At 37.6% G+C, this 27663-nt stretch overlaps 2 protein-coding genes across 3 annotated transcripts; both read right to left on the bottom strand.

Moving 5' to 3' along the window:
- Positions 1-1088: 1088 nt before the first annotated feature.
- Positions 1089-10416, bottom strand: lrrc59 (leucine rich repeat containing 59). Of its 2 annotated transcripts, none has more exons than XM_044337510.1 (8): positions 10226-10416; positions 9968-10090; positions 9720-9779; positions 7851-8009; positions 6848-6952; positions 6682-6754; positions 4056-4247; positions 1089-3071 (listed from the first exon to the last, which is right to left on the bottom strand). In XM_044337510.1, exons 2-8 carry the CDS (start codon positions 10067-10069, stop codon positions 2791-2793), a joined length of 972 nt encoding a protein of 323 aa, XP_044193445.1. In that variant the 5' UTR covers positions 10070-10090; positions 10226-10416; the 3' UTR covers positions 1089-2790. The 2 variants fall into 2 exon arrangements, with proteins under 2 accessions (XP_044193445.1, XP_044193444.1); XM_044337509.1 differs by having other exon boundaries at positions 1089-3074; positions 10226-10415.
- A 3274-nt stretch (positions 10417-13690) lies between these two features.
- LOC122971802 (5-hydroxytryptamine receptor 3A-like) lies at positions 13691-25011 on the bottom strand. Its single transcript, XM_044338549.1, has 9 exons — positions 24728-25011; positions 23840-23884; positions 23081-23190; positions 21760-21929; positions 21475-21632; positions 19771-19981; positions 18845-19000; positions 18099-18169; positions 13691-14969 (listed from the first exon to the last, which is right to left on the bottom strand). Exons 1-9 carry the CDS (start codon positions 24917-24919, stop codon positions 14736-14738), a joined length of 1347 nt encoding a protein of 448 aa, XP_044194484.1. The 5' UTR covers positions 24920-25011; the 3' UTR covers positions 13691-14735.
- Positions 25012-27663: the final 2652 nt, after the last annotated feature.

The following is a 27663-nucleotide window of genomic DNA, read 5'->3' as shown; positions in this document are numbered from 1 at the left end:
CCACCTTCACAATGATATCATTAAACTATGACTATAAGTTAGAGTAGATGTTAGATGTTCTGGATCCGTAACAGCACAGTGTGTTTCCAAACGGAAGTGAAAGTGCGTCATTTGTTTCACAGTTTGAGTTTGCAGTTTTCTTGTTGAACACCTTTTTGGTTACCGACCAAATTCATTTTCTCTAGCAGCATGTGTTGAAAATTGTTCAGAAAGTAGGAACTTAATATCACAAGCCAGCGCCGCACAGGAGGAGTGTTTTTGACTGGTGTTGTTATATGCTGGACACTGTATGGCGTTGAATTAATGGTGTTCGATGAGTCCGGAACAGCGAATTGTGAAGAAAAATGGTGATTAAAAACAGGTTGTGGGACACTTGGCTTGTGATACTGTCAGATTGTTATTCTATTCTATTCTTCCATCAGATATATCCTGATATAATCATCTTACTAATTTTAGGGCTGTATTTTATTTAGGCAAAGTTGTATAAAACAAAATGAAACCCTGATACATTTGAGAAGTTTGGCTTATTTTGTTTAAAGCTGGAACGATTAATCAATCGCCAGTAAATTAACTTTGGATTAACTTTTTTGATGATTGATTAATTGTTTTGAGTCATTTTTAAGCAAAAATGTCCACATTTTCCTATTCCAGTTTCTCAAATGTGAATATGTTCTGGTTTCTTTTTGATAATAAGTTAAATTTCTTTGAGTTGTGGATTACTGGTCAGGACAAAAGAAGACATCTGAAGATGTCAACTTGGGCTTTGGAAAACAGTAAACAACATTTTTACCATTTTCGGACATTTCATAGACGACTAATCAAGAAAATAATCATCAGACTAAATGATGATGAAAATAATCGTTAGGTGCAGCCCTAATTTTGTTAGATGGAAAGTTTTTCCTTCATTCCTGTGTGAAGTATTGAAAAGTATAATTTTGGTATGGATACTGAAACTCAGGTATTGTATTGACACAGGTATCGAAAACATTTAAAACTATACACAACTACATAAGATCCTACTACAGTTTTAATCCTTGTTGATTAATCTTAGTTGAGAGAGTTACACAAACAGTCACATGGTTCAGATATTCCTTGCAGTGCATAGCCATTTATTAACGCTGACAATGTTTGAGCATAGACAAAGCTGTACAAGAACCAGTGCAGCAGATTGTAAAGGCAGATTTTTTTTGCATGAAGACGTCCTGACAGATGAAAATAAGTTCAAAAGTCACCAGCTGAACTGTCGGAGAAGAAGTTTCCTTTCATTTCTATCATTTCCATTACAGATGACAGACAAGAAGAAGAAGAAGAAAGGCATTTCAGACTTTGGACCTCTTTGGACCCTCAGTCACCAGAGTATTTGGGGCTAAATGTTGTAACTAATGCAGCAGTGTTTAAAGGAAGATACCCGTGATATCTCTTGAACAACAAAACATGAAAACACTCATTATATTGTAAATCATGCTGTTTGTGTTTTTGCATTTTTCCTGTCTTCCATGTGTCCACCGGTTTCCATTCATGGTCTGAAAATCAATTAGCAGACTCATCAAAGTCTTCATTATTGTCCAAGTTTCATTATTGTTGTCTGGTAATGTAGTTATCTGGTTTGACAACATTACAATGCATTTCCCCATAACAACAATTAAATATAAATAATTTAATGTTCCAACAAATCTAGCAGGTTTCAAGAGTATAATTGGTATTCAGAAATAAATGGAAACTAATGACTGCAGGGGAAGTACAAGAAATACACCCAGAAGTCTGAAGCCCGACAGCATGATTAATGAATCAAAATGATATGTAGACAGAATGTAACACCATGCATGATCCTGTTAGTACAGTTAGTGCACCAGAAGTTTGCATGTTAGAGCCCGACTGATTATTTTAGGTCAATACAGAATATCAATATATCAGCCGATATTCATTTTATAACTTTTTTTTCTCCAAGTTTATAACAATCCCTTGAATTAGTTTAAGAGTTTAGAGGATTTGTATTGAGCGGTACATTTTACCTTTTTAAAAAATCTTGTCATTGCTGATGGACAAACTATGTAATGACTACTCTGTATTTAAATTATCTTAACACATATCTTTGACATTTCTGTACTGTAGTTTCTTGTTATTTACTGATACAATTATATCTGTGATATATCAGCCAAACTGAGGTAACAGTTTAGTTTGCATGCCAGACGTCTTTTATCTGCGAGATTTAGCTGGTTTGACTGATGTAAGACTTGAAAGACGGAGGAGGCCAAACACACAAGTTGAACTCTACATTCACACAGCCTTCACTGCACATGCTCAGACTGCCACATCTCACACTGGCTGATGCACAACTCTTGACTGTCAGTTAACACGTGACTCAACGCTCCAGTGCAGCACAGACAGGGCCACCTGACATTTTACTGAACATCTCTCAAATCAGCCCGAGATCCATGTAATGCACCGAACTGCAAAGCGGCTGGTGGGCTGCTGGGCAAAGTGCAAAACATGGTCGACGGGCAGACATTTAAGACGATGACTTTTTATAAAACAGGCTGTAGTACAAAGAGGGTACAAGAGCGACAACAATTCCATAGGAATTTAAGATGATTTTTACACATCTGTCCATCCTCCTTCATCTATCTGTACAGACTCTTCACCTCCCGGCACCGCAAACAGGGTGAAGGGAAGCAGGGTTGCCCATTTTAATGAGAATCATGATTTCAGCATATTAAAAAAAAATCCCAGTATTCACAGATTGGAGTGGAAAACCTGAAGCTCTGGGTATCGATGGAGGCAGATGAGTATTTAGTTCTTAGACGCTTGCGTGGAATCAAGAAACTCCTTCGCTGCAGACGACATGTTTTGCACCAGCTGTCTGACGACACCCTCCTGCTCTCTGGCCCAGGATAGGCCGTCGTCCACGGCAGCGTTGATCGGCACACACATGGCTTCCTTTTGCAGGTCGGTCAGCCGGCAGGCGGCGGCAACTCCGGCCAATCCCAGCAGCAGCAGCAGGAGGAGCTTGAACATCAGGCCAATCAGAGAACGTCGAGGTTTAGGCGCTGATTGCACAACAGCCTTTTTATCTGCTGAAATGAGACAAAGTGGGTGACATTAGAACAACAATTCCTTAATAAGTTATATTCTTGAGGAAGTACACCTGGAGTTTCCCCTGTTTTGGTGCATTAACTACAATTCAAGTACATCATGTGGGTGCTGGGATCAAGGACGGTTCAAGATCCAGTATTTGAGAGTCAGCCGCCAAACATCAACCATGTCGGTTTAAGAAAAAATATGACAAAAATTCACATTAGGCTTCCATTAACATCCATCTTTGCTTATTGGTTATGTTCTGGGTTTGTTTTTTGACAATGTAACACATGAATGTGACGCTTTTAGGAAGCCGATTCTCAAATCTCAGATGGTGAATCATCTTTTGAACGAATTACCGAGAGCTGTTGAAACAGTTGCTGGTAAAAACTGTACAGAAGCCGACAACCACCTGGAAGGTGGAGAATCAACGTCAAAAGTAAAGGACACTTAAAATATTGGTGATTTGTAGTTGGGAAGTTGGGTAAATGGGGGAAAAACTTCCTGCCTCACAAAAAAATGATCATTTGAGTTTTAGGAAGTCTATTATTCTTGAGGTGAGTCATAAATTCTGCCAACGAAACATGTGCATCCATATTGTTGAGTTGGAAATACTCCAACCATCTCCAAGTTGTGTGTATGTTGTTATAAAGTGGCCAATGCCGACTCAATGTGGCAAAAATACAGTACTTAGAAAACCACCCTTTTCTTGTAAGTAAGACTTTGAGTTTTCAACCTTCCTGACTTGTGTTTACACTGCTAATATGCAAGTCCATCAAAATGGATCTGATGCACAGCTCTTCTCCAATATACCCTCCGTATACCTATAGTCTTTTGACTTACGTTTGACCTATAAATCATCATAAACACTACTTATACAGACCAGCATTATTAGAGCCAAAATGATCGAGTGAATAAAGCAGGATTTCCTGGAGAAGAGATGTGTGGTCTGCAACTCCCTGTGAGGTATTTAGTCCCACCTGCTGCCTGTCCGTTCTTCTTCTTCCTCTCCTCGTTCCTCTTCTTCTGTTGCTCCTGTGCAGCCAAGGCGGCCATCTGAGCGTTGTACTCTTTCCTCCTCTTGTCCTTCTCCTCCGCCTTCTCCCGTTTACGAGCCTCCTTCTCTCTGGCCTCCCGCTCCCTCTGCTTCGCCTCCCTCTTCTTCTCCAGCTCTGATTGAGGAAAGAAGAAACAGAGTGAGGGTCCCTGGCACAATTTCACCTACTTCCAAGGTGCACGGAGAAGGGAAATAAGTCTAGAAAGATGAGAACTCCCGCAACACTTGTAGTATGAGGAACAACTTTATTAGCTGACTGATGCGTTTCGGCTTGTGGCCTTCATCAGGGTCATGAAGGCTAACTAATAAAGTTGTTCCTCATACTATAAGTGTTGCGGGAGTTCTCATCCTTCTGAGGAAAGAAGAAAAAAATACATTTAGAGGTCAGATAGATCATCACATTCATTCAAACCAGAATGTTAATTTCACTTCCAGGAAGCGTGTTGCTGGTTTCCTGCCACTTATTAAAATGCCGTTCATCTTCAGCTCTAAACCTCAGCAGATAAAACTTCTGAAACCAGAAAAGCACTTTACTTTACTATCTCAGCCTACTTACCATGTTGTCAGCAAGAGAAACATAATCGATCTTTGATAACGACATCTAAGAGGAAATTCAGGAGGCAAATTAATTTGTAGACTGGAAGTGTTTCAATATTTTTTGAGTGAATCTGAACTTTTAACACTGATAAATCTTCACTTTCACATTTATTTCAGTGTAATGATTTCCTGCATCCAGTGTGCAACTAAGGATTTCCATCAATTTATCTGTCGATTATTTTCTTGATTCATTGTTTGGTCGTCTTGAGTTGTCTTGTTTTGTCTGACCAACAGTCCAAAACCCCAAAATATTCAATTTACTGTGATGTAAGACCGAGAAAGGCAGTGAATCATCACATTTGAAAACCTGGAACCAGTCAGTGTTTGTCATTTTTGCTTGAACAGTAACTTAAACAATTAATTGATCATCAAAATAGTTGTCTGTTAATTATCTTTTGATTGACAAATCGATTAATTGCTGCAGCTCTAGTTGGAAGGGAATAAAAACAACATGGGCATGTTTTAAGACCAGGTAGGTGTTATATACTGAATAACTAGTCTTGCTCATAAAAATCACAGATGATCATCTGGGTGAAGAAACATCGTACCCAAGATGAAAACAAAAAGAGGTTTTAGCTATTTTTCATCTGTCATCTTAAAACACTTTTTTTAAGGTTAACTCACTTTTCAGTGTCTGTTGGTGTCTGATGCTTTTATGTGAATTGTTTTTAGTGGCCCGTTGTGAGAGGCGAAGTCTGCGAGAGGCAATTAAGGCCACATTTCATTTCATAATGGTTGGATCAATAACAACATGAACAAAATGTACATAATCAGAACTGAGCCTGTAACTGTGATGGTTCCCACTGCAGAAACTGTCTCACAGAAGACGGCATTGTGTTGTACTTCTCTAGCTTCAGAGACGGGACGCTGTCAAACCTTAAAGGATAGGTTCAACATACCCGTACAATGGTGTCAAAGAAATTCCTTCCTAAAGCAGTTTGAATGTGTGATGGGGGACAGAATTTGCATAATTTCTGTGCAAAAATGGACTCTAAACTTTAGCTGAAGCTAATAAGACTTCTCTGAGATAAGACACATCAAGTGGTTATCTTCCAAAATTAGTCTTTTTAGTATGAAATTCCTGCTTTGTCTGTTTCAAAACTTGGTACTAAAAAGACAGTAACTCTAGAGGATTGATTTGTCAAACTCAGACTGCAGGCCTCATACTGGCTTTAGCTGAACTGAAGTTATAAGAAACAGCGACTGTGGATTTTGACCCCTATTACTTACATTACAACTGCTTAAAGAAGGGATTTCTTTGCAGTCAGTGTGGGCAGGAAAAACAATTAAAGCAACCAGTAACTGTTTCTATGTTGATATGGGCATGTTAGTTTTGTTTTCAGATAAAACAAACCCTTCCTCGCCCTGTCTGCAGGGCACTGGCACACCTGGATTACGACTACTTCCAAGTGCACTAATGTGTAGTCTCCAGTGTTGCAGTATTTCACATTTTGATCAAAAAGGGCATGTGGTGTGCTCTTGAAAATATAAATTACGGTAAATATACGGTATGTAAAAAAGTAAAATGTACATTCATTGTAGACAATGTGCTGGACTAGATCGAGGATTTACAGTACAGGTGTGATGCCTGAGTTTCACTGACATCAAAACAAGACATTTTCTACAGTTTACTGTGAAATATGTCTTTCTAGCGAGCCTTTTTTTTCATTTAACAAAGTTCTCAAATTATAAATGTTTTTGAAATGCAAACAGCATATTCATAAGAAATAAAAGAGGCTCAAACAGGCTAAATTTTAATTTATATCAGAAACTATCTGATCAAGAGTAAGAAAACAAAGAAAGAAATCTGACTCGACATTTGTTGCCACTTTTCAGTACTCGACAATCTTTGATAATCTGTACGAACACATTTCTGTCAGTACCAAACAAGTATCGCGGTTCCCTCAACCCCTCCTTTGAAGCTCAAATAAAATGATTTCTTGACGACTCACCTTTTTCCCTCAAAAGCCGTTTCTCTCGTGCACGGTCGACGTCTTCCTGGATGGCTCTCATGTGCTGCAGAACCTGAAAGAAACTTTCTGTTAGTTTTACACACTGATATTGAGAAGTTAACTGTACTCGTCCGGTCATTGTTTGGTCTCTCTCTCTATCTCTCACCTTGGAGGAACACTGTTTGCACTGCTTCTCATCCAGACAATCTCCCGCCGCCTTGGCTAGGCCGGGCTCGAGCGGGTTATCCTTCAGATCCAACCACTTCAGACTCTGACAACAAACACACACACAGGCAAAGTTAAATAAATAATGTTAGACATCAATACAAAGCCAGAGAAGCAACCGCACACATCATGTAAGTAAGGATATGATGTTTAACTGCATTTGAGTGTGCACTAATACATATTTTAAAGGTGCAGAGTACTAAAGTATATCTTAATGTTAGCACTGGTCCAAGTCACCAAGTATTCACCAGTAAAGGAATAGTTCAACATTTTGGGAATACTTATCCTTTCTTGGAGAGAGTTAGATGAGAAAATTGATACCACTCTTATGTCTTTACGCCAAATGTGAAGCTACACCAGCAGCTGGTTAGCTTAGCTTAGCATAAAGACTAGAAAAAGGGGGAAACAGCTAGCCTGGCTTGGTCCAATAACAAACAAAAATCACTAAACACATTGATTTTTGTACAGATTAAACGAACAAGATAAAACATGTTCATTTGTGAGCTTTACAGGTGCTGGTAGGTGATTTTTTTTTTTTATTATTTTATATATTTGGAGTACTGCAGGCTATGTGTTTCCTCCTGTTTACAGTGCTAAGCTAAGCTAATCAGCTACTGACTCTAGGTTCGTATTTAGAGGACCTCTCTTCTAAATCTCAGCAAGAAAGCAGATAAGTGTATTTTCCAAAATACCAGTCTTTGTTATTCATAATTTACTGCCTTTTTTGCTCTTTCCTTTCTGTCTAACAGACTGGCCAAAAAGTTATTTAACTCTCTAATAAAACAGAACAGATGTTTGTGTTAGAAAACACTTATAAATCAGAACAGCTTGATTTTCTAATTGTACTAAAAGCTTTAACAGCTGCACAGCGTCAGTCTTGATATCACATTTGTTGCCTTTGCAGCTTCATGTTACGATGATCGATGCTTGTGTCGGCCACCCACCCGCAGCTGAGAGAAGCTGACAGGCAGCGTAGTCAGTTTGTTGTTGTACAGGTCCAGGTGTTGAAGGTTGACCAGGTTCCCCAAGTCGTCTGGCAGACTGGTCAGCTGGTTTTTACTCAGATCCACCTTGACCAAGTGGGTCAGGTTGCAGAACTCCGGCTGCATGAGATAAAAGAAGATTAGTCTGAGTGTTTTCAGTTTGTTCAACACAGAGACAACGCTGGGCAACCTGCAGGTGAGTTTAATGTTGACAAAATAAGCAGCTCAAATACTAAATAAATAAATAAATGATATGAGATGAGGATGCAAAACTGTAGCTCCCATAGTTTGGTGAAGTAACAGAGACGGTGAGGAAGACTTAATAAACTTCACATTAATCTCTACTTAATAAAGCCAAATCCTCTTCAAATTAGTGACATTAATTTGACATAAATCTTGGAGACCACCTTAAAAATGATATTTTCAACTGCTTAATTTCCAATATTAAGCAGTTTCAAACTACAGATTTAAACTATAATTGCAATTAAAACTATCTCTGTCGGAAAATCCCTTATTTTTTCAGTTTGGAGTTATAGAAAAGGCTTAAGATGTGTGCCAAATATCAAAAATAAGCAAGCTAAATAATATCTTTTAATGTCAAATTGTATTGATTACAATTTCAAATCATCATTCAGACTCAGTGATTTATTTATGACCCAGTAAACCCCTCATTACTAGTGCCTCAATGGATCAAGTTGCAAATAATAATTGAAAAATTATACTAACCTTCCCAAATACTCAATAATGATTTAAGTATTAATTGTATTTATTCAATAGAATTGTGCTTTTTCCTCTTCAATGTATTTTTTTTACTTTACTTTTTTCACAGTCTCAATAAATAAAAAAGTATATAAACATACAAAATGAAAATACAATAAGGTAAATTGATAAATAAATAAAGTGAGAATTAGTCCATGATAATTATACAAATGTTAATGTAAACAAAAAAATAAAATAAAATAAATGACCAGCAGTTTAAACAAAGTTTTCAAAGCCTTAAATTCCTTAAAGAAAACAGAAATTAAAGGTTTTCTGCCAAATTTACATCATTACATTAGCAACAATAAAACATCAGCAGGATCTTGCCAAAATATGTTGGTGTGAGAACAGATACAGAATAAATGTTTAAAGGACAAGTTCACAGTTTTTCATGTCTGTCTTAAAACAGTCAGGAGCCCAAATGAACATTGAAACATGTTTTTATTGCCATAATCATTCCTCCTGTTCATACTGACCATTAGAAGGTCCTTTCATAATGCACTTACATAGTAAGTGATGATAAATCCACAGTCCTCCTTCTGTACAAAAATGTATTTAAACGTTTATTTGAAGCTAATGTGAAGCTTCAACTGTCCAAATGAGTCAAATCAAGTAGAAATCTTTCAACGTTACAGTCTTTTCAGTGCCAAAGTCCCTATTTTCGTAACAAAGAGAGGGAATTTGATGCTAAATAGACTGTAAATGTGGCAGATATCCACTTGATATGAGCCTCATATAAGCTTCAGATAAACTTTTAAATGTATTTGTGCACAAAATTATTGTGTGGACACACTGTGGATTTTGTCTCCCATCACTTACACTGAAAGCACATTTGAAGGGGATCTTTTAATAGTCAGTATGAACAGAGAGAATGATTACAGTGAGGAAAACCTCTTTCAGTGTTAATATAGACACCTGACTGTTGTTTCAAGACAGACTTGAACCACTGTGAACCTATTCTTTAAGTGTTTCAGACTGCACAGTTTACAACAATATATTGGGTTCAAATTTAGTCATTTAACAGAATTAATTGTGTGTTTTAGTTCAGGACTTGTGTGTGTTTGTACTTACAGGAAGGGAGGTGATGTTGTTGCAAGACAAGTCTACAACAGTTGCTTTGGGGAATAAAGCCTGTTGGGATAAATTAGAGTTAGTTTATTATAAAAATAAAGAAAAAGGTTGTGAATTGAATCATCATTTTAACCTAGAGACATGTTGACATGAAACACCAGCATGACAGTTTTATGTTTTAAGTCAGAGCACACTGATTTAATGCGCTGAATGTTTTAATTTCACAACATTTTAATTCACAAACTTACCAGCTCTCTGACTGGCACCTCAGACAGGTTACACAGGCTCAGGTCCACTTCATTACCACTGATTTTATCCCTCAGGTTCAACACTTTGCTGCTTTTACTCATTCTGGTGTCTGTGGGGAAACTCTGAGCAAGCACACAGTAATGTTCATGTGACAAATAAATACTCACAAGAGGTAATTTTTGAACCGTTTTTAACAGTTTCCCCAGCGGATAGTTTCACCAGGAAACCACGTTAAACGTTTCACATAATCTGCTCACCTGTTTTATAAAAGCGCTGACAAAACAGTGTTCAAGTGTGGCAAACGAAGGGAAGAAAACCAGGAATCCGACTTGTAAATATGAGGAAAGTTCGTGGAAATGCTGTGAAATGTTGGTAGGTCTTGTGTTTGTGGCAGCACTGACTGCCTCAATGAAAATCCACGTCACTGATTGAACGACAGAGCGGAGACGTTGAAGGGAAGAGCTCCGCCTGCAGCACCGGAGGAGACACCACACGGTTAAAAATAAGTACAACAAAAACTAATACAACTAATTAACAGTGGTGGAATACTAACTTGTAAATAAATAGTAACTAAGTACATTTACTGCACTTAAGTACAAATTTGAGGTACTTGTACTTTACTTGAGTATTTCCATGTTCTGCTACTTTATACTATAGGGCCTGACCAATACTGGATTTTGGGGACCAATGCCAATACCAATATAACAGAGTACAAAAGAATTCCGATATCAATATATTGATGGCCGGTAATCTTATATATACAGAATATATACATAAATGCACATTTTTTGCAATGATCCCTCAGATGTGGTCATCAAACACTTGTGACAAAGATAAGTAATGGAGGCAGGATATTTTACAGTATAACAATAAACTAATGGTATAAAATGACATCAATGCACTGAAACAGTAAACTTCACTGGGAATTTGATAATTATAAATAACTATACATTTAAAAAACACTGAACACAAAAGACATGTATGTATATATAAAACTTGAATTAAGAAAAATTATCAAATAGAATTTCACCTATATAACTTTTATATATATATATATGTGTGTGTGTGTGTGTGTGTGTGTATATGTGTGTGTGTATATATATATATATATATATATATATATATATATATATATATATATATATATATATATATATATATATATATACATACATACATACACACACACACACACACATATATATATATATATATATATTGGCGCGATAATATCAGCTGACCAATATATCGGTCAGGCTCTACTTTATACTTTCACTCCACTACATTTATTTGTTACTTATAGTTACTTTTCAGATGAAGATTGTACATGAAATAATATATTTTAAGATTCTGTTTAAATAGTCTGCTCTTTTCTTTTTAAAAAATGTGTTATGCACTTTGCATGAAAGGTGCTATATAAATAAAATGTGTTATGATTTAACACAATATACTTATATAACATGATGCAGTACTATTACTGTTAATCTACCCAAAGTATCTAAAATTGGCTCCATACTGATAAACCACAACATATATCTTCCAGTTTAAATACATTTAAATAAATTTTTTCCTCCAAGTGCAGAATAATTATGGGTATTTATGAATGCATACATATACATCAGTGGAGGCTGGTCCATAGAGGCAGAGGAGGTTGCTCCTCCTCTATTTTTTGAGAGGCAAGAGGAAGATCAAAATATAAAAAATAATATTTGGTTGAAATAAACCATTACCAAATCTCTGTATTATTTATAAAATATTTTTTCTCTCTTTGGAAAAAATCCATTATTGAAATTCTGATTAAAATGCTTATGCAGGGCAGGACGAGAAAGGGCAGTGTGTGTGAAGTGGTGGTGGGGAGCAGTGGGGGGGGGGCAGAGGAGGATGGGCTCCTGCTGTCCTCCGCAGGGCGGGATCTCCTACATCAATTTAATGTACTTTTTCATGTTAATCTGTGATTGGCCAAGACACGTAAAATGACGCTCCGAGGGAGGGCATCCTCCCTAACCAATCAACAACCAGAATGCAATATTGACATCGAGTTGGTCCAATGACATTTTCCAGATTTCATCTTCAATTCTCTCCACTGTAACCAGAGCGGCTCTGACTGTAACTACATGAGTGTGACAAACTGTTGAGAGAAGACTGGTAAGATATATATAAATAACGTTTCACTTCTTTTATCAAGCAGTCGATAGCTGCTTGCATTAGCCAACAGTTAGCTTGTTGTAGCAGCCCTGAAGGACTCTTTATACATCCATGAAGGACTGTTAAGGACTTGTTAAGCTAACAGGAGGGTGGATCTGGACTGTGCGGTGCAGCAGCAGCAGCAGGACGGAACCCGGGGAGGCTGGAGAGAGAAGCAACCGTAGAAACAACCAGGAGAGTTAGCTCATTTCTCATTGTTGCTAATGATATCAGACTGGTTAACCAGCAGCCACAAAGTTCTGTTAACTAACAAACAAGATGACCAACAGCCACAAATGGACATTATGACATTGATACTTCATCTCCATGAAAGTAAGAAGACGTCAGATAACGTGAGTCAGATACAGCCTCTCTCTCTCTGTCTCTTTGGTCGCTAATTTCATCTCTGATGGTTAAATGTTTCTCTGTGTGACTGTTGTGTGAATTTATGGGTGGGTAGTTTGCTTGTTGAAGTTACAGTCAGCTGTCTGGACTCACTCATTCATTTGGAATTGATCTTGTTTTTAGTGAGTGGTTGTTCAGTCACCTGTTGATGTTGTGTGATTGGTGAATGAGTATACAGGAGGTCTGGCTGCTTGCGTATGATTTCTTCAGTTTGTTTTTAAGCTGAGTCGTATATTGAGTAATAACCTTAAAGTAACTAGAATAACAAGTGTTAACATGTCAGCTTTGTAGACTATATTTTTTATATATATAAGAGTGTGTAAGTCATGTATTTGATACATGCATTAGCCTAATACTTTTTTAGATCTGTGAATGTTTTTAGTGTTCAGTCTTTCTTGTATTAAGCACTGATCTGTTCCTGTATCACATTATAAGCTTTGTGGTACTTTATATATTTCTGTATACTAAGAAAATACATAGGAAATACATGTGAATCATGTGATATCTTGTCTGTTTTTGATGAGAACATAAATCTGTTGACACAATAGAACAATACTATAAATTTGAATTTAACTTTGTTGGTAAAATGACACATCCTGAACCACTCCATGGCTAAAATGAGCCCTTCTTTGTTTAGAAACAATATGTATATGCTAAATGTCTTTAAAGAAGCAGCCTTTACACCACTCAGGGGTTTTTGTTTTTGAAAGCAAATTGTTTTATTGGCATTGTTGGCCCGTGGCTACAAGTTTGGCTATCAGCAGTAATTAATGATTATCAAGATAATTATTAAATTATTATTATTAAATTATTAAAATCAATAAAATTATTAATAAGAATTAATAATAATGTGGCAGCATCCTGGACTCAGGGAAAAAGATAGCCAATTCAGTCTCAAAGTGTACAAATCTATTAATTTGGAACTTTGATCAATAATTAACCTAATAACTATAAACAAAATTACCATATCAATAGCTAGTTAAGGTTGAAGGATTTTGGAGTTCTTTGCAGAGCAGAGGTTGGCAAAACTCATTCTTGTGCAACAATAAAACAGACAACAGGTATGTCCAAAAGCATTTATTTATTTACTGTCGAGTACCGCCCAATAAACACACACACATACAAAAATGCAGAGAGAATTTTTATGATTTATTGATGGACTACAAAGAGTCTGATACATATTTTTAGAGACAGTATAGGAAACAGATATCAGGACCGTTATTCTTTTATGTTTATATAGAGCAGAGTAATGCAGATACAGATTTGAATGGGCACCATGCACATTAGGCATTAAATTACTGAACCAACTGAACTCATAGTGGGGACTGAAAGTATATATCTTATATCTTAAAGATATATCTTCCTCTGCCGCATCAATTTTGATCATTATTTTTTTAACCATGCTAGCAGTGTGGCTCTAAGAATGACAGTGTCGGTCGTTTCAGCACTGTGCTCCATCCTGAAATAGCTCAACAACAACAAAAAGTGAATTTGCTACAGATATTCATGTTCCCATCAAGATGAACTTGATCTTCTAACTTTACATGTAGCACCATTATCAGGTAAAACTTTTTTTTTTAACCAATCTCACTCCTTATGCCTAAATCTAATCAACCCAACCTACAAAGGCAATGAGTATTAGCCAGTCGGAGGCAGGCAGGGCGTGTCTTGCCAAGAAAAGCAGTGGGATCCATAATAACGTGGGAATGACTTGCTTCCTCTTTTGATACATTTTCGTAATGTATTGAACATTAGGACCATGCATATTACATATCAAAGACATAAATCTACTACTTGATGACATGTTACTATAACTTCATAATACAACCATACTAGTGTCGCAGGCTGATACTAAGTACATGTGAAGCATGGAGGAAGGAAGGAATATACCCACTTGATTTGACTAATTCGGACAGCTGAAGCCTCACATAACAAGCCAGTGTGACCCCTAAATGGCCTGCAAAGACCAACAAGAGATCTTTTTTGTTTTCAACAGACTAATGGAGCTGAACAACAGGGGTGAACACAGACATAGTAGGTTTGAGTCCATGTATACAGGGAAATGTTTCATAGGTTGTAATTTCGTATCCCAGTCATTGAAGTCACATGATAGTAAGCCTCGCTAGTTGTAATAAAGAGGACTATAACTCAATCATGTGTTTCATTATTTTGCGCTTGTTATTTCTTAATATACCATTTGAAAAATATAATGACTAAAAACAGACTGGTGGCTATGATGTAGAAAATGAAGAAAACTCTGTTGATTGTTTTAGCCATTCTGCTCCAGTAGCCGGGCTTCACTTCTTCCTTGCTGCTGTTGAGGAGCAGAGCCAGTGTTTTCACCACCTCCCTCAGATCATCTGAGAGCTTTTCAGAGGCATGGGACTCCTCTGTCAGTTGGCTGCTGCTTACCTGCAGAAGTTGTTAAGGAGACTGTGGTTAATTAACACAATCATGAACCAAATAACATTGCCAGCTGCTACATTTGACATTCAGATTTTTGTGTACAATGTATAGAGTTGTGAAGTAGGAGGAGCTATTTCGGGCACCCTTGAAGTAAAAATCATATTCATTTTTCCTACAGACAACGTTATGTGACTCACAGTTGGAGTGCTTCTACAGCTTCAATCAACATGAAACTCTGACAGTTAAATCAAAAGATTAACAACTGTGTTACAAAATATCAGGTTCTTTAATAAAAAGCCAAAGGTACAAGACTGTGTACATAAAAATGTTGACCCCCAAAGTGCATTTTGGCAAGAAACATCCAATCACCAATAAATGACACAAATCTCATGTTCAGAGCCAAATATGTCTTATTCCTCTGTGCTGCAGGCCTCTGTTGTTGTCCAAAAACTATTAAAAACATGTAAATGAGCTACTCCGTACATTGTACATTGTAAATTTCTCAAAGAACTTCAGTACAAAGTCATGAGCTTATGATATGTAGCACAACAAGCTAGCGAAGCTCTGTCTGCCATACACAGAACTGCTCTCCGGAGACTGAAAACATCATCGCTGTTGTTACTCTTTGGAGCAGTTTCTAAACAAACTAACGTGCCCGTACTCTTCATGGTGAAGGAGCATGTCACCCAGTGCAACGGTGTGGCTCATTCACATGTATTTAATAGTTTTTGGACAACAACAGAGTCTATGGCAAAGAGGAATAACATATATCAGGCTTTGGATACACACAATTCTTGTAAGTAGATCAATTCATTACTTTGAGTGCAGTACACCCTGGACATGTCTTTTGTGTTGCAACTCAGTTCTGTTGCTTTCAATTTAACCATCTTGAGTTTTATATAGCTGTATTGTGTTTCTTTATACTGCGTGTGTTCATAAATTGATGAATGTTTTTTCGGTGCTGGGAGGAGCATGTTTGGTTGTTGGCAATAATTAATAATTATCAATGGTAATTATTAATTATTAAAATCAATAACATTATTGATACAAATCAATAATTTGGAGGGCACCACCCGGAAACTGGGACAAATAAACCAACAGTAAGGTAGTCTCATAAAAAGAGTTTACTTAGGAATGCTAATATCTGAGGGATACCAGTATCCACGGTAAACTAAGAAGGTTTGAGTCCAAGCTCTGATTCTCTCAACTGGCTTCTTATCACAACAAGTAAACACAATGATCACAATAGACTTCTATTTAAATGTACAACATAATTTATTAACCTCAACAAGAATTAATAAAACTAACAAATGCTTTAGTTATCAAATTACTCTACTATGACTAACACTACCTAAGCAAAACATACATAAAACAACAGCTGTACATGGTTAAACACACATGCAGGTGAATGTGTGTGTGTGTATATATGTGTGTGTATGTGTGTGTAGGTGACAAGATGGTGGACATGATCTGGGATGATGATGTCACGAGAGAGTCAAGATGGCGGATGTGACTACGAGAGGAAGTCAAATCATTCGAGAATCAAATAACGGATGTGACCTTGGTGTTTTGGTTGGAGACAAAGGCGAGATGCTACCAGTCGGAGGTCGTCTAGTGGTAAGATGATGAGAGACAGAGCGCTGCTGTATCCTACGTTATCTGCCCACCAGATGTGCAAAAGGGGTGTGAGTGTTTATGTACCTGTGAGCGTGTAAAAAAGGTTAGTAGCAAGAGAGAAAAAAAAGAAAGAAACACCGACTCACGGAAGAGTCCCCTGACCGCGAGGAGAGAGAATCAGTTGCTTTGTGTCACAGAGAGTGTACATACGGACAGTAGTCTGTAACGCATGTTGTCTGGACTATTAACCAACAAAGCAGCCTGCTTTCTTGCTCGCTGTGGCACAATACAGAGTAGTCCCTGGTGGGACAACACAAATCAGCTTAGTGTGGTGAACACAACTAAACCAGCAGCAAGCATCAATGCTCCTCGGAGCTTAGCAGAACAAAAGGACTTGGCGGTCTGTTAATTCACAACAACTGTCGCAATAAAGCTTAATAAGCAATAAAGCTAACATACAATACAACACTGTCTCTGCCCAGACATAAGCCTCTTACTCAAGTCACTTCAGAAAGCGATCAGATGTGTGTTTTAGTCTGTCAGTGGGGTCTAGCATGGGTCCTCCAATGCGAGATCCTGACAGTGCCGTCCTTGTTTCCTTAGCAGGAGTTGGTTTCTCGATGGGCAGCGAGGAAACACAAGAGAGTTGATTTGGTCAGAAGGCAGCGGGGCATAGAAGTTATCTGCATCTTGATGAGGAAATCCTTTTCTTCCCTCTGCAGGCAAACAGGAGAGTGCTGGGTTGCAACACTGATCCTTTTTTGTAACTTTAATTGTGCTCAGTTGAACACAGGGTCTCAGCTTGTCCAGCAAGGGGAGGATCTTCAAATTCGTTGAGGGGAAATACACGTGCATGACAGTTACCTCCCTTAGTAAACTGGCTCATGGAGAAAGCTAAGCTTCCTGCGGCACGGTTACAATGGAAAGGCATTGGGTGTATCCGTGCAGCCGGTACTTATAGCTGAGGTGACATCATGGCTGCGTCGCTGGGCATTGGCCCTGTGGCATTGGCACATCTCTGCCAATGAGAAACGGGAGTTTGGGGTTCTCCCAGATCTTGAACCAAGGTGCAAACTGCAGGGCAGGCTGGGAGTTGTAGTCTGTGTGAGCAGCCTTTTGGCACTATTCCTTCCTCAGGGATTACAGGACAAAGGCAGCCTTGTGGTCAGGCTTCGGAGTTTACAAGTAGGCCTGCCTTTGTCTGACCACATGGTTGAGGCCCAACAGTGTTTTCTTAATTTGGTTGAATTTATTTATTTGCATATTTTTTTCCTAAATGTCATGCATTCATTGTCAAAATGGTGAGGATATTTGGATGTTTGTGTTTTGTCCATTTGCATATGTTTTCAAGTTTGAGTGCGCTTAGCTCTCAGCTACTTAAGTATCAGTGTAAAAACCTCTGAGATGGAAATCTCAAAAAGTAGAACCAAAACTATTTTGCATGGCTAGATAGAGTACCATTACCCTGAGAAAATGTTTTTTTGTAATCAGCCCTTTAAAGTGCAACATAATTCTTACCTTCAGCAGTTCAGATGGAGTTTCATCAGCAGACACATCAGAGATGCATGCACAAGTCCATTTCTTCTCCTCTGAAAGGACATTTTAGGTACAAACGATGGTTTGAGCATATTCAATATTATCTAATTAATTAGTATGTATTATTATTTGTAAATGTGCCTGTTTCAACATATTCGGAAAATGATAGACATCATAATAACAGTAAAAATGTAACAGAGTAGCTCCTATATCTCTGCACAAACCAACCAGCAGCCTGTAGCAACATCTATGTGTTAGTTCAAATGTAGCTTAGTTTGAACATAGTAAGCAATTGCCAACTTTTTATCCATCTGTGAGATTTTCGCCTTCACCTCAATACAATTGAATAGAATTTCCACAGATATGACTGTGGACTGTTTTTATCTCTTCAACAAAAACTGTAAACAGTATATCCTGTAGATTATACATTCACTGTTTCTGAGAAGAGATGGTGCTGTTGAATTTTTATATAAAGCTGTGAGCACCACAAACTAAATTGCAATCACCTACATTGTATTGGGGTGTAGGCAGAAATGTCGGAGACAGATGTCTCAACAGCTGGAAAAACAAAAACAAAACTCTCCACATGAACAGATACCACTAAAGAGATGAGAGAAAATGTTGTTATGTAGTTAGTGTTGACTTTACACACAAACTGCAACAGGCTGCTGTCTTCCTTTATCTTTGGGGATCTCCTACAAAATGTACTGTACCTCTATCAATGTTACCTTTGCTATGTTTGTCTCCACAGTCCTCAGTCAGGCTTTGGTCTCTGTCTGCCTTGTTGTCTCGGGATTCAGAGTCTTTCTCCATCAGATACATCACAACAATGGTCTCCAGGAGGCTGATCAGCATCAAACTAAAAACCCCCATGCAGTAAACCTCTGAGGGGAACAGGCAGCATCATTAATGCAGACAAATCACTACTCACTGGGTCAGTATGTGCAGTTCCTGCACATAGTACCAAGCATGTCTTTCAAAAATTACGTTCATACATCATTAAATTGCAACAGCAAAAACATTTAGCCAGAAATGTAATGCTAATGTTGAATTATGTTTTCTCTCAACATGAGAAAATGTTGTTAATTGACATATTTGGCAAGTTGTAAAAATGTTGATACTGAACATACGAGTTAAGTGCTGATCTTACATTACAATATCTGCAGGTAGTACTACAGCAATATTAAACATTGTACGGTTATGTTTAGGCACTGGCAACACTTGGTCAAGATTAGGAAAGATGGTTTTGGCTTGATACAGAAAAAAGTCTGCAATGACTTGAAGCACATGTTAAACGAAACCACAGTCTTTCACAAACCTTAACCAAAGTGCTTTTGTTGCCTAAACCTAACCACACACAGGCCTCAGGATGTGAACACTGGTCTCTGGTGCCAGAGTCCTGCGTCTTGTCCACCCACCATCTACACCATCTACCACCCCACCCCACCCCACCCCACCACACCACCACACCAAAAGTGTGGTTTACAAATGTAGTGTTTTCTTCATTCGTAAAAACACACTTTGCCTCTGAACATAATTCAGGCAGCGATTATGTTTGTCAACACAATATAATTAGGAAAACAATTTAGTGTTATATCAAGGAGACAGGGCTTGAGGTACAGTCCAATAAAGGAAAGACTCTGAACTTTCTTACCTATAAGTGGAGTCCTGTCTGATGAGGAAGGCAGAATTTCATTGAGAATAAGCTGCATCACAGTGACAGCGAGCAGCACAGTGACCTTGAAGCTCAGCTTCTCGCCCCCACTGTCTGAGATCAGGAAGGAGGCCAAGTCCAGACACAAGAAGAACATGATGGGCAGCAAGAAGTTGACAATGTAGAGGATTGATTGCCTCTTCATTTTGATCTGTGAAATGACATTTTGAGGTCAGATCCTACTACTATAGTTTTGACAAAAGCAACGGAAACATCTGTGTGGCTCCTAGGTTGAAACAACAAGGTAATACGCCCCAGTCAGCTGATGTCTGCAGTGGTGGAAGAAGCCTTCAGATTATTTACTTACGTACCCTGTGGAATTTCTGACCTCAATAGTAATAATAATAATAATAATAATAATAACTTTTTTGTATAGCACCTTTCATACAAAAAACAAAACAAAAAAACAGGTAAAAGTGCTTTACAACAAAAGAAATTACATGCACCAAGTGCCTTACATCAAAAAAGACATAAAAGACATAAAATGAACATAAAAACAAGTAAATGAACATAATATGGAATGAAACCCCTTTGATAATGTAAACAAACATAATAGAAAATAATGAAAATACGATACATAGAATGTTTACTTCAGTGGTGGTAATTTGAGACAATACGCGAAAACTCAGAAGTATTCACCATGTGTACACAATCTGTAAATCAGTGCCTAGATCTCATAGATCGGGCACAACCTGAAGCTGCCCTGGGGGAAAAAAACACCTGTAATGGTGCTGTGGGGTTAAATAACAGACACCACAGTCTTTTTTCTCAAACCTACCAACCACTAACCTCAGCACTCATGTCACATGAAGATGGAAAATAAAACCCACCTGATAATAAAATAATAGAGAATAAAATAAAGAGACCTAGAGTACATAACATAAGATGGAAGATAGAACCCACTGACACATTAAATAAAATACATCTTGAACAATAATAAAAATAGTAAAATAAAAACATAGAATACATAGAATGTATAAAAATCAAGTAAAATATTAAAACATTTTAAAAGAAGTGCAGTAGTGCATAAGTGTGAAACAGACTGAAAGCTAGTTAAAGGCTAGAATGAAGAGATAATTTATATATTTTATATATATTTTTAGCTTTCTTTTACAAATATTTAGCAAGCTGGCTTCCCTGATATCTAGCGGTAGTGTGTTCCATAGTTTTGGGGCATATTTGACAAAGGCTGCATCCCCGATTTTCTTTCGACTTTTGCTGGGAATCTCCAATAAACCAGCGGCAGATGATTGCCCAGTTCTTGAAGGCAAATAGTTAACCAGGCATTGTTAAGAAGGGAATTAGCAATGAGCCAAGAAACACAGTGATGTGCCAACAAAAGCAGGGACTGCAAGCGAGTAAACAAGGATGTAAACAATGCAGGATTTAAAATAGTCTTAAAAAAGGTTTTGCAAATGTTTTATAAGGAAGGAAATGTCCTCAAAACTCTTAATATAAAAACAGAAAGTAAAAGTAGCAATAGAAGTGGAGGGGTAGAAAGTCTACATCTAGATTTTTGCTTAAGGAAACAAGTATTAGCAGTAAAATGTACCCAAAGTAAAAGTACATGTACTTACTTAAGAGTAACAGGCAGAGGTGGAAAACAGTTTCCACCACTGTGTGTCTGTATCCAGAAATACGTACAGTGTAAACAATCATGCTTTGCTCGAAGGCAAATCTGTCGACTGTTGTACTGGTGGCTGTCTGGTCGATTAACAGCCACTCGTTCTGAGTCATCAAGCCATGAGACCACGCTGTGGCCGTTGAAGCACCGAGTTGAGTCTGAAGATCCAATTCCTCAGCTGAGATGGGAAATAAAATAAAACAGTAAAGCCTGTTAGCAGGTCAACAAGGAAGTAACACATAAATAACTTAGATGAAAGTATAGACCAAATAGAAACTTTTAAACATAACAAGTCACAACCTCACCTTTGTGAACGACAGACTTGAACGAGAGGTTACAGGTCTGAATGTCGAAGGGGAATTCGTGAACTTGCATCCTGCAGGTGCTTACTAACACCACATGGTCCCTACATTCAACAATACCATTAGATTCAATAGTGAGATAAGGACTTGGAGGGGTCTTGTCCTTTTCTGTCCTGTATGAGAACAAACACACACACACATACATGCGCATTATGGCAAACGCTTTATGCTTCAAAAAAAATTTCACATACCATATGATTATACTATAAAATGTAACTTAATCTACAGAATGAGGGAATTAACTATCTCTAATTTACCTTCATGTTTCTTTAAATATAGAAGACATGTTCCACACTGTGTGACAATATCATATATCTGCTTGTTCCAACATTTAGTAAATATTTTGAACATATTAAAATATGCTTATTGGATATCTACAGTTGGTAATGGAAGAAATACAGGGGATAAGGGAATATATTTGCATTTAAGAAGAACCTTGAATTAAATTACACTGTATTTCTTTTTTAATTACTTATGTGCAAAAAATGAATTTAAGAAAATATTGACAGCTGATGTGCAATCGTTGGAAAGTTTAACTGCAGTCACTAGAGTCTGATTCATCCGGACTAAACAATGCAGGTTTGAAAATGCCTTAAAGGTGGTGTCTGAAGGTGATGCAGGTAACTGAACCTTCTGACAAGGGTTTTAGAGTACAATGTCTGCTTAAATGGAATATAACAGCCAATCACAGGATGAATACGTGGTGTTTGTAAAAGATTGTTTTTTCGCCCAAAAACAGCCGAGTAGGGAACTTTGCTAAAATAACTTGGTTTTTCAGTGCCCAAATCACCCGAGACATGATTGGTCCAGTGTGGACTATGAGTTTCATGTTCATTGAGACTAACATTAGTATATCTGAAAGGGCCAGTAACTGTTGTATTGGCTGTTTTTGCTGCTGCTGCTGCTTCGCTGCTGTCTGTTTCTGTCACAACTGCAGCTGGAGTTGCTGCAGCCTCCTGGTCTGCCTCTGAAGGTTAGTTTTTTTGTTGTTGTTTTTTTTCTTTTTCGATTTTCAAAATCCACTTGGATTGCACTTGGATCCATTTTTTAAGTTTTTTTTTGGCGCTAGCTGCTAGCTTCACTATCTGTAGGTTATCTGCCTACATCCTCAGACTCAATGAGCTCCAACCTTATGCAGTCATGGACTGGTGAAAATACTATACATATATTATTGTATATAAACTCTCTAAACTATAATTAACTGCTCTGTCACCAATTACTGTTGTGAGTGTATGTGGATCTGTAAGTGTGAGTGGATACTCACATCTCTTCAATAGTGAGATCTGGCTTCCACAAAATGTCAGCAGGAACTATTATACGCTCAAGTCCACAAAAGTCATCTGGATTCCATGTAATGTGTTCATTCTTCCAGCTCTACACAGAAAAACAGGAAATCAGAAAGTAAGGACAAGGGATAATGTTAAAAGAATTTCTTCGTACTGACCATTAAACAATAGAGACCAGAGCCGAAGTATCAAAATTTAACAGAATTTATTTTCTTGTACAAGAAGGAGTGTTTCACAATGCAACACACAGGATGAGGTTACAAAGAAAAAGGCTCCTCGAGGACCGCCTACAACAAGTTTTTATACACCTTAAGTGGGCGTTACAGTTCTTTTCTTAATCTATCAAATACAGACTATAGATAACGTCATGTCTATTTTCAGTTCTCCTGTCCAGGAGCCATCTTGCCCAACTGACCCCCAGATTACATGTCTCATCCTGTCTCCAACGAATTTTAAATTGAAAATATGATATATTACAAATATAATGCTGAACTTCCTTTAACCTCAGCTGATGAGTCTGCTGATGTTGCAGAGTTCGCAGTACAAGACAGGAACAATTCATCATGATCTAGGTAAAACAGTAACTCATACACAGTGTAATCATAATTTTTATAACAGATAAAATAAATGAGTGAGAGAAAGAAAGAATGAATGAAAAGCAGCAATTTAAAGGAAATAATTAGAGGTTCTGCTAAAGTTCAGTTAGTATTGTTCAGTCTTCCTCAGCGAGAACTCACCGTAAAAATCCAAATGTAAGGAATGAAGGTCTGGTCAGTCTCTTTCTATGAACAAAGAAATACAGAGTATCTGAAAATCTTCCCAGCAGCACAATTAACATAGCTGACCATACATCATAGGACATACACTGTTAATGTAAATAACAACAAGTTCACACACATCAGACTTCATATCGCATATTTTTGAGGAATCAAATTTGTTACTTTAGCAATTGGAAATGTTTAGGCATTTGGATCCAGACCTGCCATCTGACAATCAGCATGTTTACAGACAATCATGCTGATAGGCTTCAGGTGCTACTTTTTCCAGACAGGTTGCTATAATAAGTATGCTATGAGTGTCACACAGGTAACAAACACAATTGCTTGACACACCCAGTAATCACATAGTGATTACAATCAATTCCTCCCAAAACCCACCCTGTTTCCATTTGCTGTGGTTGCAGCTTATGGCCACAAAATAGCATTTAATTATAACAATAATGTGATTCCCTGGATCTGACATTATCAGCTCAAATCAGTTACTGCGTCCAAGATCACAGCATCTGTGCATGCTGACATGATAAAATATGTTATCTCTGGATAGCAATACAAAGAAATGACTTTATTTTCACAAGATAATGGTAAAATTATCTTAAGATAACTGAATTTTAAAAATAATTTGTGGTAACTGTTTATTTGTGCTGGATGGAAAAAAAATGCTGGTAATGATATCAGCCTATAAAATTTGCTGTTTTCCAAGGAATCCAGCACAAAAAAAGAAGCATTTAATCAATTTTGACAGATCTCACTGCTATCAGACCAAAAAAATACCCTCCTTGGTAGAGGAAATAATAATTATCATTGAAAAACAAAACAAAAAAAAACAAAAGAAAATTTAAGGCTTACCATATCTAGGATGGCATAGATTAGCACTTCCAGTGTTACTTTCAAAGTTGTATTGTAGTGTTTAACAGGCCGGGACATGGTGTACAGATCATTTTGACTGGACAGACTCAGGTTCAGGTGTTTAAAAAGATGCTGATAACTGCAGTTATCCTCAGAGGACGCCCCATCTACTGCAAGAATACCAAGACACATTCTCTGTCAGAGAGTTAATTCTTAAAAGGAAAGAAATGTGCTTTTAAATCAGAGCTTGTTTGTCTGAACACCAGAGTTTCTGTTATGTGCTCTTAAAGGAAATCACCAGCATTTGTTTCTGTGGGTATAAACTGACTTTATAAAGTCATTTTCAAACCATGGAAACTCAAAAATATCTGCAGTCATATCCAGTGACTGTAGTCACTAAAAGGCCATTATGAGATGGTCGTTGGCAGGACTCTCATCAAATGTGAGCAATTTGCAGTCATTTAAATCCATTTCAATTTGAGATCCATCTTCTATACAATATGTTCCCAAAAAACATGTCGCTTAAATCAAACCTAACTCTCCCAAACACAATTTTGAAATCTCTTGAGTATTATCTTTTGAAAAAATTCTTTAATATAATAAATATATCCACAAAGACATAATTCAATTGTAAAACATGCCAATTTGAAAAAACTAATGAGGGTCAGTTCACTAAATTTACAATATTTTCTCAGCCATGCAGATAGTTTTGGTTTTAACTGGTTTTAAGATATTCATCTCCAAGATCTTTGCCTCAACCCTAAAACAATGGAGGTGAATGTGATTTTGTTTGTGGTGATCACTGAACTGTAAAGTAAAATGTCAATTTAAAAAATCAACAGCAGTGTCTACGTGAATCGCGTCCCCTGTACTCTAGATTATCCACATGTCACACAGTGAAAAGTTTGCAGGATAACATTTTTGGAAAAGAGATGCTGCTATAATTTTTTTTTTTAAATTTCACACTGTGAGAATCATACACAAAAATCCCATTCACTTCCATGGAATTGGGGATTATAACAGAAATGTAACAAATCACAGAAATAATCGGGGAATTATAAATTTAGCCTTTAACCAAACAGCATGACATTTCTTAGTGTAAATCTGCATGTATCACCAAATTGTCCCAACTTACCTGCAAGGAGGAGCAGAAAGAAACCTGCAAGCATCATGTCTGTGAGAGATCTGCACAGTTAATGAACATCTCTGTCCTCTCTGTGCTGTCTAGAAATGTTTGTAGCAGTAATATCACTGCCTCGCACTAGCAGAGGGCTGGTCAGATTTAATGACCAACCCTTTTGTCTTTAATTTGTTAATTTAGTCCTATTTTTTCTCATTAGTGTGAGGATACAAACACACATAAAGAGATAATGGCGCCAGGAACTGCCAACACCCCGGACATTTGGCTGCATGTGGGCAGATCAGTTTTGCTATCATACCAATCAATTAACTTATTGCTTCCACTACTGTTGCCATTTAGTTTCACAATTAAAGCAGATCAATGTAGGAGCTGCATGTGAAAGAAGAAATGTCAAGCATAAACTGGCAGACTAGAATTTACATTTATTTACAAATATTCAACTAATTTCAGGTGTGACTGGTTAAAGTGCCAAGCTTTAACATATTTTCAGAAATAAACATGTTTACAGCCTGGAACAAAACACGTTTTTTGGTCTCTATAGCTTATTTCCCCTTTCATGACAACTGTATGGGGGGTGAATTTTTTAATGAACTTTATGAGGCCATAAAGTTATCCATAATTAAGGACATAGCCGCTTTGAGTGACAGGTTGCTAGCTGCTAGGTGGCTTGTTTCAGCAACTAGGCTTCGTTCGGCCTGGCTCAGCCCCACCTCTTTGACCATTTTGAATTATTGAGTTAGGTGCAAGCGGCAACCTCTGGTGCTGAAAAATGAAGCCAATGCAGAAGTGCCAAAAACTGCAGTTCCTTGAATGGCCACTTGAGGTTGGCTCCAAAAGCGAGTGAATCCCCATAGACCCCCATGTCAAAATGCCTAACTTTACAACAGAAATAAACATGTTTACAGCCTGGTACAAAAAACGGTTTTTGGTCTCTATAGCTAATTTCCCCTTTCATGACAACTGTACGGGGGATGAATTTTTTTATAATTCACCTGTTTAAATTTTATTAAGCCATAAAGTTATGCATGATGAAAGACATGGCTGCTTTGAGTGACAGGTCCGCCAGCCGCTAGATGGCTTGTTTCAGCCATTCGGCCCACCTCTTTGCCCATTTTTGATTGGCTGGGAGTTAGGTAGAGTCACGCACTGCCAAGATGGCAACAGCCAGAGCGGCTCACTTTGAGCTTCAAAACCGCTCTTCAGAAACCAACGGGTAACGTCAGGGTAACTACGTCCATATTTTTATACAGTCTATGGTTAGGTGGAGTCAGGCACTGCCAAGATGGCGACAGCCGGAGACGCCCACTTTGAGCTTCAAAACCGCTCCTCAGAAACCAATGGATGACATCACTGTGGCTATGTGTATATTTTTTACAGTCTATGCTCTAAATACTATGATATTCATGTGCCACTGTATGCTGGAGAAGAAGCTAGTAAAAGGCTATATTAGCTGCTATTAGCATAACACAGCCAATACTCTGACCAAACTGTTGGCGTTCGAGTTGCATTGTGGTTAATGTAGGCACCAGGTTTTAACAAGAAAAAGAATATATGAAAATAAAAAGACAATAGGCGGTTTTTATTCCACACATGATCCTTTTTTATTATTTGTCCATTGCGAGTCCATCCATGTTATAGCAATGCTAAATTGGTGTAGTAGTCTTTTAAGGGTCACCAACGTTAAATTTCATCCTGACATGAATGGCAATCCATCAAACAGTTATTGAAACACTCAAAACCACAAATGTTGAACATGAAAGTTAGTACAAATTTTCATGGCAATCTATCCAATCGA

The sequence above is a fragment of the Thunnus albacares genome, chromosome 20, assembly GCF_914725855.1.
Source record: "Thunnus albacares chromosome 20, fThuAlb1.1, whole genome shotgun sequence".
Taxonomy (NCBI): Eukaryota; Metazoa; Chordata; class Actinopteri; order Scombriformes; family Scombridae; genus Thunnus; species Thunnus albacares.
The sequence above is the reverse complement of the archived record's forward strand: the minus strand, read 5'-3'. Positions and strand labels throughout refer to the sequence as shown.

Coding starts and splice junctions, on each gene's coding strand:
- LOC122971802 (XM_044338549.1), bottom strand. CDS start 24,919: ATGTGTCTTGGTATTCTTGCAGTAGATGGGGCGTCCTCTGAGGATAAC. Junction 19,982..21,474: donor AAAGCATGATTGTTTACACT/GTACGTATTTCT, acceptor GTCATTTCACAG/ATCAAAATGAAGAGGCAATC. Junction 14,970..18,098: donor CTCCATCTGAACTGCTGAAG/GTAAGAATTATG, acceptor CAACTTCTGCAG/GTAAGCAGCAGCCAACTGAC.
- lrrc59 (XM_044337509.1), bottom strand. CDS start 10,069: ATGAGTAAAAGCAGCAAAGTGTTGAACCTGAGGGATAAAATCAGTGGT. Junction 9,780..9,967: donor AGGTGCCAGTCAGAGAGCTG/GTAAGTTTGTGA, acceptor TTATCCCAACAG/GCTTTATTCCCCAAAGCAAC. Junction 8,010..9,719: donor ACAACATCACCTCCCTTCCT/GTAAGTACAAAC, acceptor TATCTCATGCAG/CCGGAGTTCTGCAACCTGAC.